This window comes from Nicotiana tomentosiformis, chromosome 1 (assembly GCF_000390325.3).
Source record: "Nicotiana tomentosiformis chromosome 1, ASM39032v3, whole genome shotgun sequence".
Lineage (NCBI taxonomy): Eukaryota > Viridiplantae > Streptophyta > Magnoliopsida > Solanales > Solanaceae > Nicotiana > Nicotiana tomentosiformis.
In genome coordinates, this window is record NC_090812.1 from 56,171,270 (window position 1) to 56,189,211 (window position 17,942).

General features: G+C 35.8%; 1 protein-coding gene across 1 annotated transcript; it reads left to right on the forward strand.

The window, feature by feature from the left end:
• The first annotated feature begins 10,886 nt into the window (after window positions 1-10,886).
• Window positions 10,887-12,604, forward strand: LOC138906578 (uncharacterized). The gene is made up of 5 exons (XM_070195680.1): window positions 10,887-10,992; window positions 11,115-11,677; window positions 11,774-11,947; window positions 12,123-12,234; window positions 12,348-12,604. Exons 1-5 carry the CDS (start codon window positions 10,887-10,889, stop codon window positions 12,602-12,604), a joined length of 1,212 nt encoding a protein of 403 aa, XP_070051781.1.
• Window positions 12,605-17,942: the final 5,338 nt, after the last annotated feature.

Here is a 17,942-nt window from a genome sequence, read left to right on the forward strand (position 1 = left end):
TGTTGATAAACCAGAAGACAAGGAACTTGGAGATATATTAACACATGGTAACCCATCTGAATTTAACACTCCAGAAGATGGCCAAGAAGTTCATATTGATTATGAACAACTTACTAAGGCAATGCAAAACCTTTGAAGTTCTTGATTTATAATTAATAATTAAACTTTGAATTTACTCCTTTTTCTTTAATTTAGTTGTTGTAAAATGTAAACTTTAATTTGCAAGTTTGAATTAAAAAAAGAACTTGCAAATTATAAGTGCAATTTTTTTTCATCTTCATTGTATTCTATTATCTTAAATTATTAATGAAGCATTCAAATATAAGAATTTTAAAGCCTTTGAAATTTATTCAAACACTCTTTTTATAAGATTATTTTTATGTTTTATATTTTTACTTTATCTTAATATAAATTACGGTAGTTATACCAAATAAAAAATAAAATAAAAAAACCCGGCCCGGCCCGACCCCTTGAGCCCGGAACCGTTCCGGTTCAATAATTCATCGGAGGGGCTAGGAACCGGTAAAACTGGTATTAAAAACCCGGTAACCGGCCCGGTCTCCTTTTCCGCTAGCCCGGATCGGACCAGACCGACCCCTTGACACCTTTACTTGAAACTAGTCATCTGTCAAGGGTGCTCGACCTCGGCTTTGATGATAACTCTATGACTTCGACCTCGCTGGTTCTTGCACCACGTTTTCGCTAATTCTTCGACCACGGCCTTCGTTGATAATTAGATTATTTCGACGCGCGATTTTGCAGGAATGTTTCACTAGCACGATTTCGACTATAACTGGATTTTGACCCATACAGTATGTACTATAATGCGCCATTAACTTTAAAATCTACCTCAATTCCAAATAGTATCAATTTTTTTTTACGGAAGAACTATTTTACACCCCAAAATACCTTAATCAATATGTATATATAAAATGCTCAAATGGCACATTTTCGTTCTGATACCCCTTGTTAATTAATGGGTAAGGTGCATTTTATTTTGTGTAATTGAAGATGAAATTTCCAAGGAAGAAATTATCTTCTTAAAGCATGAGCCATGACAACTTTGAAATTGGACCTTGTCACACATAATATCGTCATTTGCGATATTACGAGGTTGATATGAATTAGGATGGTCTCTATTCAAAGTTTGACGCGAAATCGTTTACAGTTTTCCCATATCGAGATCTACTCTTACACGTGGCAGTTTATATATGCCAATTCCTACAGCAAGAAATTTCCATTTTATTCCATAATGTTTGAAAGGGAGGTCGACCAAATAGGAAAAGTGGCATGATCCATGCAAAATATGAAAAGCGTGAAATGATATAAAATGACTAACTAAGCAAGACTTCATAACAACACCATGCATGGGGGAACAAAGGATCAATTGCATGAGAAGGGTGGTATTTGGTTATAAGAAAAATAAACGTATGTAGCCATCACATCATAAAGAAAAAGAGAAATGTAAGACTTATATGTGGCCATTGTCAATTGTCAAATTAAAGTAATAAAGTGCTCTGATTATTAACTCTCAGTTAACAGTCATTAGAGTATATATCATCTTAGTGGAGTATTAGTTAAATGACACACTTTTATTAATCTGTTCTAAAAGGTACTATACATTTTTATATTTGGAAACAATTTAACTTTAAGCTTTTAGGATCATATATTCTAAAAATCTTTTTTTTTTCTTTTTTAAACTTTACGTCAAGTCAAATTATATCGTCTAAATTGAAATGTAGAAAATATATGCTATCACTAATTAAATTCATTTAGATATCGAAGCGAAGATTTGGTGATGCTGTGACGTTTAGAAGGATAGTTATTCTTGTACTTTGTTCACACTAACTTATTTAGTAGAGCTCTCATGAACTCTGAATTTGAACATGTTATTTGACAAAATACATTGACAGCATTTTGATTTTGACAAGATATTTTATTTCGATACTTTAACTTTAGGTTTGAGCACCACCTTCTGTTATATGGCCAAGTGAAGTTTTGTTTTGATGGTTGACAAATGTATTTGTGCATGAACCAGGTCTATATACAGTGTATACAGATACGGGCATATTCGAACATAAGGGATGCACGTGAAGTATACATGTTAATCGGGCCGGGCTGGCCCGTTTACAACCCGGTTCAGCCGATACTGTAGCGTTTGGGGGCGGGCTGGGACAGGTTGAGCGGAGAGCGGGTTTTAGACGAAATTTTTTTAGATACCAGTGCACCGGAACCCGCTTAGCCCGGTAACCCGTTAACGTGTTTTTAACGGGCTACAATCCGGTCCATCCCGATTTCCGTTATAATTTATTTTTTATTTTCTAGACCGTTGCCAACGGTCAAATTCAAAAAGGCTGTTGGCCAACGACCCTTTTTTGCAGAAATGGCCATTTCGGCCTACCCCTTAAGAAAATAGCCCCCATCTAATATTTGATAAATTATAATTTTAACCTTTTAAAAATTATAAATAGCCCCCCCTTCTTCTTCATTTTTCCTCACAATTCACTCTCTTACTACTCTAATTCTCTCTCAATTCTCTCTTGATAATATTGATTATTGTTCTTAAATTCTCAATTACTTATTATTTCAAGTTTCATCAAATATTTAGTTTAGCCATTGCAAAATTATTATTATCAAATATCAAATATTCAAGTGAAGTGTGGTATCAAGTCAACTATCAAGTATCGGTTTATCAATTGAAGTTTGATTTTTGATATCAAATTTAATGCGGCATCCGGAATCTCGGTACACTCATTCCATCTCTTTCTCTTCTTTGGTGTACACTTATTTTATTATTTAAAATTATTAATTTAATTTCTTAATTTAATTTACATAATTGTTATATTTAGAGCAGCCAAAAAAGCGTGCACTAGTAGAAGTGACAGTAAGAAAACTTTCAAAAGATCAAGAAGTGGTGCTCGTTCTTCTAGTAGCTTTACACATATTTCTGAAAGTTCACCAAAAGCGTGTATATTTCTTAAGATGTTGTTATAAATATAGAATGCCTATAACTAAAGTTGCTAATTCTCATTGTACCGATCCTAACCGTTTGTTAACATCTAGAACTTGGGATGTCATTGAAGATGTTGTAAAATTTTTACAAATTTATGTAGCTTCACTTGAGTTTTCTGGAGCTTATTATCCTACTATTGCAAATGGTTTAGTTTATATTGCTGAAATTTCTCTTTTACTATATAATTTGAAGAAGAAAGAAGGATATTCTTCTGTTGTTGAATCTATGCTAGATAAGTTTAAAAAATATTTCTACCCAATTCTCCCTATTTACCTAATTGGTGCTATTTTAAACCCCTCTATCAAAATGGCCACTTGTCGCCAATTAATGAGTGCTTTATATTCTTATATGGTTATTGGACCAACAGAAACTCCTGATATTGACACTTGTATTTCTGATCTATACAAACATTTACAAATTTTATATAATTATTATGCTAACATTGTTGATGCTTCTTCTGCTGTAGATGAAAAAATTCCTTCAAGTTCAGTTTCAACATCTGGGACCGGTGCTTTGGATGATAATGATAGTGTTGAAGATTATTTGATTTGGTCTACACTAGGAGAGCATCAACAAACAAGTAGCAGTAATATTGATGAACTCCAATTCTACTTGCAAAAGTCAGCAGAGCCCCACACAAAGGAATTTCTACCGCTGGGTTAGTGGAGGAGCAACTCAAATTAATTTCCTGTTCTTTCGGCAATGGCTCGAGACATGCTAAATATGCCGATTTCAACAGTCGCATCAGAGAGCGCATTTAGCCAAGCAAGGCAGCAACTAGGAGATACCCATCATTCATTGGGCATCAACGCTTTGGAAATTCTAGTGTGCTTCAGAGATTGGATAAGATTAGAACGGCAAAATCAAGGGAGTGGCGAGGTAGATGAAGCGGAGGATCAAAAAATTGGAGATATAATGGTTTATGGTTCCGATTCAACCAATATCGGAAACCAAAAACCTCATGTTGACATGAATGAACTTACAAAAATGATGCAAAGCATGTGATGTACTATTTCTTATTTTTTATAATTGTCGTAAACTTTTAATTTGCAAGTTCAAAAATAAAAAAATCAAAAAAGAACTTGCAAATTAATTTGAAGTATTATATATTATTCAATAAAAATATCAAATAAAAGCCTTCAGAGCTTGATCCTTACATATTGCCTATTAGTATTATTAAATAATTTTTTGTAGCGACTTACTTTTAAATTTCAATTTTAAAATTTAAATTTCAAATTTAAAACTTTAAACTTCAAAGTTTAATTCTAAGCCTTAAAAGTTTGCAAACACTTAAGTATCAATAACATTGCATAAGAAAAATAAAATTTACTTAAAAAATAAATAAATAAATAGCCCGGTCCAGTCCGGACCCGTAAGCCCGAACCCGGACGGGCCCAAAAAAACCCGAAAATGTACAACCCGCTAATTCAGCCCGCTAACTAGCCCGGAACGTTAAACGGATGGGCTGTTTTTTTGTGTACAACCCGTTCCAGCCAGCTCGTTAAACACCCATAACGTGAAAGAGATAAGCTTAAGTTGTTATATCTGATATTTCCTGATCGAAAAAGTTGCGTAAATGATAAGGAGAAGGACTACTTACTCGAAGTGAACTTTATCCAAGATAAGGGAGGAGTTAGAAGTTGAAGATAACTAGAACTCTTCCACCATGGAAGAGTATAACATTAGAACTCTAGTTATTTATTATTCTACTAACTCTATATATTGCAGGATGTTCTCATTCTACAGGAATGTACAAAGGATGGAGTTAAACATGAGTTGAGAGCAAGATAGTAAGGCATTTTGCATACAATTCTTTTGTGATTCAAGTGTGCAAACCTAAAGCTACATGAACCAAATAGAAGAACCAGTTCCAAGTGTCCGTATTTTATTCTAGTTCAATTGTAGTAGGTGTTTTCAATTTGTACCTTTCAGCTTTATCTAGAAGCAATTGTATTAGGTATTCTGAGTATTCAAGTTAGAGTTAACTTGAAGTTGTCGCAACAGTTAGAGGCTGGTTGCCACAACGAGATTAGAGTTAATCCTTAGGTTTACAAAGAGTTTTGTAAATATTGTTTTGGCTTAGTAATTTAGTAAAGTGTTGGGGAAAATCCTACTGAGTAGTAGGTCATGGTTTTTTTACCTTTTGAGCCGGGTATTTTTCACATAAAAATACTTGTGTTCTTTACTTTCCGTATTTACTATTTTCGCAACAGTAGTATAAGGAACACTTAGAAGAACCAGGTCCTTCTAGAATCAATGCACGCAAAAATTGGACACCACACAAATCATCCCCCTCTTGTGTTATATTGAAGTATAAAACATCAATTGGTATTAGAGCGGGTTCTCCTTGAAGAGGCTTACACCTTAGGAGAAGATCAACACGAGTGCACCACCTGGAAACTGGAAAGGACAATCCACTGCTAGGCCACCACTCTTTAACAGCCAATACTACTCTTGGTGGAAAAAACAAGATGAGAGATCATATTATAGGATAGGACTGTGAGCTATGCGACATTGTCACCGATGGTCCACTGGCTACCTTGAAGATAAGTGCTGAAGGAGTAGAGGTGCCAAAGACAAGAGCGGATTGCACTGCTGAAGACTTGAAAAAATGGGAAAAGAACGCTAAAGCCAAGAAATGACTTGTTTGTGGACTTGGTCCAGATGAGTATAGCAGAATCCAAAGATGTACCACTGCTAAAGAAATTTGGGACACATTGCAAGTGGCTCATGAAGGAATACCTCAAGTGAAGAGATCCAGAGGAACTCTACTATATTCTCAATATGACGCCTTTGCTATGAAGGAAGGAGAAACCATTCAAGAGATGTACACAAGGTTCACTACACTGACAAATAAGCTAAAGTCTCCTGGAAAGATTATTCCTGAAGAAGATAGAGTCGAGAAGATACTGACAGGGGTTTTGCCTATCACTTGGGAGAGCAAAATCACTGCCATTTAGGAATCAAAGAATATTGCCACTCTACCACATGATGAATTAATTGGAAATTTTACTGCCTATGAACTTAGGAGACAAACCATGAAAATAAATGTACTTAAGAAGAAAAGGAGTTTGGCACTCAGAATCACTGAAGGTCCTGATCTAGAAGATGATAAAACGGCTATGATCACCAAGGACTTCAAGAAGTACTTGAGGAGAGAAAAGGGTTCCTCAAGAAGTGGAAGCTATAGCAAGTCAAAACCTCATGAGAAACAAACCAATGATGGCTTCTACAAGTGTGGAAAGACTGATCACCACATCAAAAGTTATCCTTTATGGGAGATTGAATGGAAGAAGGAAAGAGCTGAACGCAGGAACAGAAAGAAGGAACAAGTTCAACCTAAGAAAAGCAACAACAAAGGATCAACCAAGGCTATGGTCGCTGCTTGGGGAGAAAGCCCAGATGAGAGCTCAGATGATGATGATGATGATGATGATGATGATGATGAACAAGCACTTATAACCATTGGAGAATCTGATGAAGAAACCGAGGTAAGTGTAATTTATCTCAAAGACAAAATTAAATTGTTATCTAAAGAAAGGTTGTCTGAGTTACTTCTAGAACTAATTGATGAATCTGAGGATGTAAACAATGAAAAGGAACAATTGTCTAAAGAATGTGTGATTTTGAAGGCTAAGTGCAAAAATCTGGAACTTAAGGTTAGTGAAACTATAAATGAAAATACTGTGTTGAAGAACCAAGTTCATGTACTTGACTCAACTATTCTAGAGCTTAGATCTGAAAATCTAAAACTGAATTAGGAACAGGTAAAAAGATAACTGATCACACAACTCACTCTAGAAGAAAACGTAGGAAAAATAAAAGATGAGTTGTATAAAAGGGATGAGTAGGTAGGAATCCTAAAGGAGGATCTAAGCAAGGTCAAGCATGAGCTAGACAGAACTTGTAAATGGAATAGGTCCTCCGATGCACTTTCATGGCTACAAGAACACCATAGTAGCAACAGAAGAGGACTTGGCTTTGGGAACCTGGCACCTAAGTGGGATCCCAAAAGCAAGTACCTCACATTTCCCGAGAACAAAATTTGCACACTCTGTGGTAAAACAAGTCACTATAAAAGTGAATGCACTGCAAAAGAAAAGGCAAGTCAAAAGAACAAAGAATTTGTTCAAGGGAAGAATAGGCTACCAAGTTGAGCTAAAAAGAATTTGATTCATCCTTTTGCTTATAGAAAGGGACCCAAACTCATTTGGGTTCCTAACACTAACCCCTGATTTCTTTTTGCAGGTCCAAGTGAAGGGGAACAACCAAATATGATACATGGATAGTGGCTGCTCAAAGCACATGACAGGAAGTAAGAACCAGTTCCTTTCACTTGAGGACCTTAAAGGAGGTAATGCCTCCTTTGGAAATAGAAAGAAAGGTGAGATCATTGGGGTTGGAAAGGTAGGTTAGACTGATTTTCACTCTATTAAGAACGTCTACTTGATAGATGGACTGAAGTACAGTCTAATAAGTGTATCACAATTGTATGATAGAGGTAACATGGTAGCATTAACCTCTACAAAATGCTTTGTGATTAATCTTACCACTGACAAGATAGTTTTGTAGGGAAAAAGAGTGAACAATATATATATATTGTAGATCTGTCCACACTTTCAGAAAATGAACTCACTTGCTTAAGTGTGTTGGATAATGATCCCCTTCTTTAGCACAAGAGACTTGGACATGCCAGTCTAAGTCAACTCAACAAACTAGTCTCCAAGGACCTGGTGATAGGGCTGCCTAACAGTAAGTTCAAGGAGGATCAAGTTTGTGAGGCTTGTGCAAGGGGGAATCATGTAAGATCCTATTTCAAAAGCAAGAAAGTGGTAAGCACCACCAGAATGATGGAACTAGTCCATATGGATCTTTGTGGACCAACGAGAACATTGAGCAGAAGTGGTAAGAGATATGTGATAGTGCTTGTTGATGATTACTCTAGGTTTACTTGGACATTGTTTTAACATCTAAAGATGAAGCATTTGACATGTTCACTTCTTTTGTTAGAAAATCTCAGAAATAACTAGGTAATCAACTGGCATCAATTAGGTCTGATCATGGTACTGAATTTGAGAATGCTAAATTTGCTGAATTCTGTGATGAGCATGGCATGAATCATATTTTTTTTCTGCTCCTAGGACTCCACGACAAAATGAAGTGATCCTTAAATCTTGAGGGAACCTGTCCATGAACTTGTTCCTCAACAACAAAACATTGAAAGAACATCTAGGGGAAACCAGTTGGTTGTGAAACCTTACAAGTATCAAAGTTTTCATCCCATTGAGAACATAATTACTGATCCAACCTCTAGAATCAAAACCAGATCTTTGTTGAAAAATGTTTATGCTTTTGATGCTTTTTTATCTCTTATTGAACCTAAAAATGTTGCTGAAGTTTTGCAGGATACAGACTGGGTGAATGTAATGCAAGATGAACTCAACCAATTTAAGAGAAGTCAAGTTTGGCATCTGGTACCAAGATCCAATGACAGATCAGTAATTGGCACAAAATGGGTCTTCAGAAACAAAGTTGATGAAGATGAACAGTTACATGGAATAAGGCAAGATTGGTGGTTCAAGGATATAGTCAAGAAGAGGGCATAAACTATGATGAGACTTTTGCTCTAGTTGCAAGATTGGAGGCAATTAGACTCCTTATTGCCTTTGCTCCTTATATGGAATTCACTCTCCATCAGATGGATGTCAAGAGTGCCTTTCTCAATGGCTATCTAAAGGAAGAAGTGTTTGTCAAGCAACTTCCGGGCTTTGAAAGCAAGGAATGTCCTGATCATGTGTACAAGCTTGACAAGGCACTTTATGGGCTCAAGCAGGCTCCAAGAGCATAGTATGAAAGATTATCTAAATTTTTGCTTGAGCATGGCTACAAGAGAGGTAAAATTGACAATACTTTATTCCTGAAAGAAAAAAGTAAAGATCTCTTGGTAGTTCGGATATATGTCGATGATATAATTTTTGGAGCAACTACTGATAAGTTAAGTAAAGAATTTGCTAAACTAATGGGGAGTAAATTTGAAATGAGTATGATGGGTGAGCTTAATTTCATTTTAGGCTTAAAAATTAAACAAATTCAAATGGATCAATGATCTATTAGTAGAAGTATGTGAAAGAGTTGCTTAAAAGGTTTAGAATGGAAGATTCTAAAGAAATTGACACTCCTATTGTAACAACCACAAAACTGGATGTAGATGAACCTGGTTCATCTGTTGATTAGAAGTTGTATAGGGGAATGATTGGCTATTTGTTGTATCTCACTACTTGCAGACCAGACATTATTTTTAGTGTAGGCCTTTGTGCTAGATTTCAGGCAAGTCCAAAGGAGTCTCACTTGACTGTTGTCAAGAGGATCTTGAGATACCTAAAAGGCACCACAGACCTTTGTCTATGGTATCCAAAAGGTAGTAATTTCAACTTAGTTGGATATTCTGATGCTGATTATATAGGTTTTCTTGTAGATAGAAAGAGCACCTCAGGTATGGCACACTTTCTTGTCTCATGTCTTATGTTTTGGACCACCAAAAAGCAAAATTCAGTGGCCTTATCTACTGCTGAAGCTGAGTATTTTGTTGTTGCCTCATGTTGTGCTCAATTGTTGTGGATCAAACAACAATTAATGGATTTTGGAATTGATATAAGTTGTATCCCCATCTTTTATTACAACACCAATGCAATTAGTATGACCAAGAACCTGATTCATCACAAGAGAACGGAGCACATAGATGTTATGCATCATTTTTTAAGGGGCAACTATGAGAAGGGTTTGATCACTGTGGAATTTTGTGCTACTGACAAGCAAAGGACTGACATATTCACAAAATCTCTAATTAGAGATCACTATGAAAGGAACATGTTAGAATAAGGGATGATTAAGATCACCTAAAAGGAACCAGTTCTAACTCAAAAATTGGTTAGAGAAATTGTGAATTTTCTGTACATAATTAGATTAGATTTTGCTCAATCTCATACTTTCATCAGTATACTCTTGTGCCATGTGCTAAAATGACTCATTAATATTTAATGATATTATCTCTATTTTCTTGAAAAATTCAGACTTACACAAGAGATTTCTCAGTGAAGAACCTGGTTCATCAAGATTACTTGGTACATATTCTTCACTATGCATATTTTGAAATAATTATATTTGGATTTTGATCAAGAGGAGAGTCCCATTTAATCCTATCCTCTTTGAGATTATCCATTATGAAATGAACCAGATTCATTCAAAAGAGTCCAAAAACGCAATAAGTGCTTAGATTCTAGGGAAAGTCAAAAACGTCTCCTCAAACTGATTCCCATGTTGATTAGATATCTAAACTTCTGAAAAGGTAGTTGTTACCCAATTAAACTCCATCTCTTTAAATTAATTAGGCCTTAATTATTTCTTCAATTCTTAATTTTCAAACCGGCAAAATTCTCTCAATTTTCTCCAATCTTCCAAACACACAAATCCTTATATTCTTTTATATCCAAACACAACGATGGCAAATCCTTCCAAGAATCTTTCATCACCACCCAAGGAAACAACACCCACATCATCCATCACACCCTTAATCACACCCATATTTAAGAAAGGAAGGGTCAAGATGCTGGCTTGCTAGGTTGTTGCCGGAAAAGAACAAATCAAGAAAATCAATAAGCAGTTGAGGGTAAGTCAGGAAGTTGAATCCTAAAAATCTGAAAACTCGTTCAAATCTGCAACTGAGGGGGAAGAAACTGCTTCATCTGAAATAGAGCAGGTAAAATTTGATCCTAAAGTTACATCTGAAGTAACCTCTGAGGTTACTGAAAATCTGGAAACTAGGTTTGTTTTGGTAGGAAAAGTGTCTAGGGTAGAGACTGTTAAGTCTAAGAAAATGGGTGGTAATAATAAAAGGAGAAAAGAAAAGGAGAGTGAGGGAACTCAAGGTGATGTGAGGGGAATGGGACAAGGAGTGGCTGAATCTTCATCCACCCCTGTTGGTCAGACTGAAGATTTGGAGTTATGGAATGAGGGACCGAGGAATTGAGCGAAAAAGAAGAAAGTGTGAAAGAAAAAGGAGAAAGTGGGTTTAGAAAAGCTGCTGAAGGGTTGATTATATTAGGGAATAAGGTTCAAGAACTTGTTCCATCTAAGCAGGAACCCCTTGAAGACTTACTGAAAAAGGTGTCTGACAGTTACAATCCTAAAAGGAAAAGGAGTTCAGGAGCTAGAATACCTGGTACTGCTAAGGAAAACAAGAAAAGAAAGGTTGCCTCATCTATCCCAGTAGAGACTCCTCCTATAAGAGGAAGAGCTACAAGGAGTCTGAAGAAGCAGAGCGAGGCTAAACTGGAAAAGGCCTTAGAAAAAAGTAAGAGAAAAGCTACTGCTAAGGGCAAGAAGAAGGTGGTTGAGCCGGATGAGGCAGTTAAAATTGATGATATGGACCCGGTTCGTCAGGATGAAGAAGAGGTAGAAGAAATGGAGGTTGTGACTCAAAAGGCAAAGAAGATCAAGGCTTCTACAAAGAAGTCTCTTTCAAAGACAAAGTCTGCAGGACCATCTTCCTTAGTCAAAAGAACCAGGTCTGTCTTGAAGTCCAGAAAAGTGAAAATAATGGAAGAAGAAGAATGGAGTGGAGAAAAAGAAGAAGAAGAAGAATCTGATGCTGAGAAGGACAATATGGTTAAGTTTGGGTAGAGAACCATCTTGAAAGGTAGACTCTTCAGGGACTTAGATGAGGAATGTATGTTGATGCTGCTGGAGAAGTTATAAGTGTAGGGTTGGAAGGAGATGGTCCTTCAGATGGATGGAAAGCTTGCGAGAACTGAGATTGTGGAGTTTATGGTAAATTGTGAAATCAAAGATGGTAAGGTTACTAGTGTGGTAAAGGGGGTGACAGTGAGTTTTGATGATAAAGAACTGGGAGAGATTTTAGGTGTACCCCACTGCAGGGTACAATGACTACAAAAAACTCAAATGGACAAGCCTAGAGAATCTCCCTACTGCCCTTATCATTAAAGTTTGGTGACAATGATGAAGAGCTTGAGCCCAAGGCTGTGTACAAAAGTGAGATGAAATCACCCCACAAAGTGTTGTTCGAATTTGTTAACAAAATTGTGTTGCCTAGGCAGGAAAGGAGGCATATTGCCACAATGAGAGGCAAATCAATTGGCCTGGATTTATCATCCAGCTTCTCGATAGGGTTCTGACTGGCACCAAAACTCATGTCATACCCTATGGTTTCATTCTCACGGCTTTACTCGCATACTTTAAGGTACCCATTAAGAAATGAGAGGTTGGTACAAGCAAGGATCACTTTAGTCAAACGCTTTGACTACTTGTGACTATGAAGTCCACACTACTCCCAAAGAACATGGTTCATCCAAAAAGGTACATGTGAACAGCAAAGTGCGAGCCTTGGTGCAAGAGAGTGGGGCTAAGAATTTTGAAATTGAAAGGTTGAAGAAGATGTTGGAAGAAGTAGAAGCTGAGAGAGATGCTCTCAGAGCTGAGCTTGCAAAAGAGAAGGAGAAGAATGATGGCATTCTTCAGGATATGCTGAAACTGCTTCAAGCCAAGAACCAAGAACCTGGTCCTTCCCAACCTTAAGACCTTTCTAGCCTAGTTAGACCAACCAGTGACCCAAATAGGATTTTTTTTGTTTCTTTTGCTCATGATCCAGTATTTTTATTTCTCTTTATGCTTGTGGATAATTAAGTATCAATGATAATTAACTATTTTTGTGCACTAACTGTTTGTTGATCTTCTTAGATAGCTAATATCATTAGATTGATAAATGATGCCCGACTCCATGATTGCATTTGAAGTAGCCCAGTGGCCATGAGTAATTTCTATTAAAATCTGGTTATCTAACATAATTATGCAACTTTTCGATGATGCCAAAAGGGGAAAGATAGGTTGTGCTTTTTATATTGGGACTGTGATGTTTATAACCTAATGAACCTGGTCCTTGATGATTAGAGACTTTAAAATGAAAAGTGTTCTAACCTTGTGTTGGTGTTGAGCTGAGTTGATACAGGGCCTATGCTTATGAAAAGCACAGAGTTTGTCATCATCAAAAAGGAAAAATTTGTTGGCCCAAGTGAAGTTTTGTTTTGATGGTTGACAAAGGAACTTGTGCATGAACCAGGTCCATACACATTGTACACAGACACGGGTAGATTCGAGCATAAGGGATGCACATAGTTTTTCATCATCAAAAATGGGGAATTTATTGGTCCAAGTGAAGTTTTGTTTTGATGGTTGACAAAGGAACTTGTGCATGAACTATGTCCATACACAGTGTACATAGATACGGGCAGATTCGAGCACAAGGAATGTAAGTGAAGGAGATAAGCTTAAGTTGTTATATATGATATCTCCTGATCGAAAAAGATTGCATAAATGACAAGGAGAATGACTCCTTACTCGAAGAGAACTTTATACAAGATAAGGGAGGAGTTAGAAGTTGAAGATAACTAGAACTCTTTCATCATGAAAGAGTATAGCATTAGAACTCTAGTTATTTCTTATTCTACTAACTTTATATATTGCATGGTGTTCTCATTCTACAGATACGCACAAAGGCTGGAGTTAAACGTGAGTTGAGAGCAAAATAGCAAGGCATTTTGCATACAATTCTTGTGTGATTCAAGTGTGCAAACCTAAAGCTACATGAACTAGATAGAAGAACCAGTTCCAAGCGTTTGTCTTTTATTCTAGTTCAATTGTAGTAGGTGTTTTCAATTTGTACCTTTCAACTTTATCTAGAAGCAATTGTATTAGGTACTCTGAGTATTCAAGTTAGAATTAACTTGAAGTTGTCACAACAGTTAGAGGTTGGTTGCCACAACGGGATTAGAGTTAATCCTTAGTTTTACAAAGAGTTTTGTAAATGCTGTTTTGGCTTAGTGATTTAGTGAAGTGTTGGAAAAATCCTACTGAGTAGTAGGTCATGATTTTTTCACCTTTTGAGCCGGGTATTTTCCACATAAAAATACTTATGTTCTTTATTTTCTGCATTTACTAGTATAAGGAACACTTAGAAGAACCATGTCCTTTTAGAATCAATGCACGCAAAAATTGAACTCCACACAAATCACCTCGTTGTGCCATTGAAGTATAAAGCATCATATCTTTAATGTGTTAGTAACAGAAATCTTTCAATCCCATACGAACAAAAGTGTGTGAATGTCACTCTCTTTTGACGTGACAAACCAAATAAATGCAAAGAATACATGTTAGCCAGAAAATACAGAGACACATATCGAGATAGTAGTACTACCGAATTGTATAAACCAAAAGTATCTAGCGTGGTATTAACATGTTCAACTTCGTCATATGAGAGTTATCATTTCAACCAAGCATGAATGTATATGTCGGGACTAAATCCTCAAAAACAAACAGAAATAATTTAGGAGATAACATGAAATTATCTGAAAGATTCTTTTCAAATTAAGTTTTCACATGAGCATGTGAATTCAGTGGCGGACATGGCAATTACGGGTTCGATCAAACCCAGTAACTTTGGTTCGAACTTTATATTTGTCTAAAAAATCAACTAAGAATGTATAAATTAAATAAATTTAGAACCCAGTAACTTAATAAGACTAAAATCCCAAACCCATTAACTTCAAATCTTGGCTCCGCCTCCATGTGAATTTTACGCCCAAAAATAAAATAAAATAATAGAGAAGCTGTGTTACCTCATGCATGAATGTGATTTGTATTGTTGTTTTCTCTTTTAACTTTTAACGGCACAGAACACTCGGTTTTATGATGATAACGTAAAAATAATTATGGCTAAAATCTCCTCATAGAGACCAAAGGGCAGAAAAGGATATCTATATATGTTATCCATACTAATTAAAATGAGAAAATATTCAGATGTGAATGTTAGTCCGAAACTAATAAGAAAAGGTATCATGAGTTCCAATTTTTTAATTTATACAAGACATAGGTAAGCCAGTCTTTATCAATGGAATCGTAAACTATACGTCAATATTAAATTAGTTGAAGTCAATTACTAAATCCTTTAAATCCATTCTTTTCTATTTCAGACCCATAACGAATTGAATATATTTTAAAGTTGACCATTCACCTATGGCAATCCTTTGCCCAGATTGATCTGTCTATGTTTTGCAAGCCCACATAGGTGGAATTGCTAATTAGTTCATGTTTAAATAATATATGAAAATAAAGGATAAAATAAATAAAACTTTCACAAAGATTATCGGTCATTTTTTAAATATTAGTAGTATTTATTTTACTTGCCTCTAGTGGGTCTTATAACTACAAGGCGAATGTCCTTTTTCCACTCAATATATAATGAACAAGGCAAGGGTAAATAGAAGTGGAGGCATATTCAATACTGAAGTTGACAAGTACTAGCTAGGCTGAACATGGAGATTAATGCAAGAGCTGAAGTTAGAGAGGGAAGTATAGTTTTTCCTTCTTCCCAAAGAATAAAGAGTAGTGCGCGGTACTGGAGAATGAGCAAAAGAAGATGTACTTCAAATAGAGGAGATCTTCTTCCTTATCACAACTGTTGGTTGTTATTCTTCTTCTTCCAAATTTTTCGTTTTATACTTTGCATGTGCTTGGCATGAAGGAAAATATTTTCCAGTCATGTGTTTGGTTATATATCAGAAAATACCTTTCTAAGAAAACATAGTTTAAACAAAAGATGACCTATCGAGCGCCTAATGTTCACTATTTATACTAATTAAGGCCTAAACAATTGCTCCTTAGGTGCTTGGGCTCTTTACTTGTAATTAGGCCTCTTCACGTGACCTTGGGCCATCATTTTTGAATACTATCATTTGAGTGCAATTATAGACTTTATTAATCTTGTCGCAAAGGAACATTCAAATCTTCCCAGTTCCCACTTCATCAAATGGATCACAATATATATATAGCTCGAAGGTCCTAGTGAAAGGTCTTGAAGGCATAGGTATGGTGTGACCACACTCTTTGATATTATAAAGATAAACAAATAATATGAATAGCACAACACCAAGCTAGGTTTCATCTCACATCCTATATGTTTTAATTCTCCTCAGGCAACTGAATTCAAAGAAAATTTTGTTTCATTTCTTGTCCATGCATGTATTCAGGTTGTAGTAGTATTAGTATATATACGTACGTTCACTATCTGTCACATGCAAGAACCACATTTTTTTTTATTAGTATATATATATGTGTGTGTGTGTAAATTTCATCATTGAAAACTCTTGCTTGTTCTGTGTTCCCTTAATTTGTTCTGGTTCTTTTTTTTTTTGGCAGCGAGGAAAAGCTGAAATCTCCAGGAAAATGGCACTCGGTTTTCAAAATATTGATTTCATCACTTCTGGCAGTGGCAGCAATCAAGTATCAAGGGCAAGGGAAGGACCCTTTTGAAACAAAACCAATAGTGACGTGGTGCTTTCTCATATCAATTTCTCTTTACTGTCTAACAACGCTACTGTTGCTGAAGAATCAACTGTGGTTTTACTGCCGTCTGGCTTTTGGAGCTCTCTCATTAGTCTCTCTACTTTCTCTCTTCCTTCCCATCTAGTTCTTTTCCAGCTTTAGTTAGTCCTTTTTGCTGCTTTGCTCATTCTTTTCCTTTGTAATAATTGCATGGTCTTTACTAAAGAAGGACCTTCAACAGGAAATCATTACGAAATATCATCTCAAAGGGAAACGCACGAATGAAGCTCTTCAAGTTGTGTCGTACACTGTATGTTCTTTATATACATATAATTGAAAACAAGTCACCGGAAGTTCTGTGATTTGGTGGTCTAATTATAGTTATTACTGTGAGTGTTAGTTATAGCAAGTTCTGCCATTACGAGATCTCGTGAACTGGGCACGAAATTTAAAAAAAGAGAGAAAACTTTTGAACTTGTGGTGTAAAATGAGGCACATATATTTTGTGTGGCTATAAATCATTACATAAAAGTAAATTGTTTCCAAATAAGGAAAGAGATCATTTTTTTTGGTACGGATTAAAAAGAAAATAGTTTCACCTACATTAAAACGGAGGGAGTAACTATTTTACTTTTTACTCATGCTCTGCTCGCTGCTGATGTGTTTCTCATTATTCTACTTCGATTTTGGTAATTAATTAAGTGAAAGGGATAAGAGAATGGGAGTGGAGTTGGCGAGTAAATTTGTGTTTTTACCCAAAAGTCACTCTTTTTTTTGTTACTCAAAAGTTATTCAATTCTGTTTTTATTACCCAAAAATTATTTCTCTCTTTTGTTACACAAAAATTATTTTACTATGCTCTAGTTATCATTTTACAAATTTTATAAAATTTTCATCTGAAAACTCTATTATGCCCTTGATATTATAAATTCTTCCATTTATGTAATACATCTATGATGACCCAAAATGTCATCTTTTATTTTAGAATTCGAATCTGCGCTCTTAAGCCTTAAAAATCTCATTTTTACCCTCTCCGATTTGCGTGCGCAGTCCGGGCTTGTTTCCGAAAAGCTTTATGTTGACAATTGATGAAAACAAGAATTTATGCCTTAAAAAGTTAATTTTATTTCACTTCGGTCAACACTTTTGGTAAATGGGTCAGGATCCGTATTTTGACGATTTCGGTGGGTCCGTATTGAATTATGGGACCTGAGCGTATGCCCGAAATCGAATTCGGAGGTCCCTAGCTTGAGTTATAAATTTTTGATGAAAATTAAAAGTCTGAAAATTATTTGTTTTTAAGAATTGATTGATGTGTAGCATTGTTAGTACCGGATCCGTATTTTGATTTCGGAGCCCGGTACAATTTCATTATGATATTTAAGACTTGTCTGTGAAATTTGGTGAGGAACAGAGTTGATTTGACGTGATTCAGACGTCCAATTGAGAAAATAGAAATTTTAAAGTGTTCTTGAGAATTTCATTTGATTTGGTGCTAAATTCGTAGTTCTAAGTGTTATTTTGGCGATTTGATCGC

Bases quoted from the DNA above. Each gene is read 5' to 3' on its own strand.
- LOC138906578 (XM_070195680.1), top strand. From the start codon at position 10,887: ATGGGTGGTAATAATAAAAGGAGAAAAGAAAAGGAGAGTGAGGGAACT. The intron at 11,948-12,122 runs GTACAATGACTA...TGTGTTGCCTAG, and splicing joins TAGGTGTACCCCACTGCAGG to GCAGGAAAGGAGGCATATTG. The intron at 12,235-12,347 runs GTTTCATTCTCA...GTGACTATGAAG, and splicing joins AACTCATGTCATACCCTATG to TCCACACTACTCCCAAAGAA.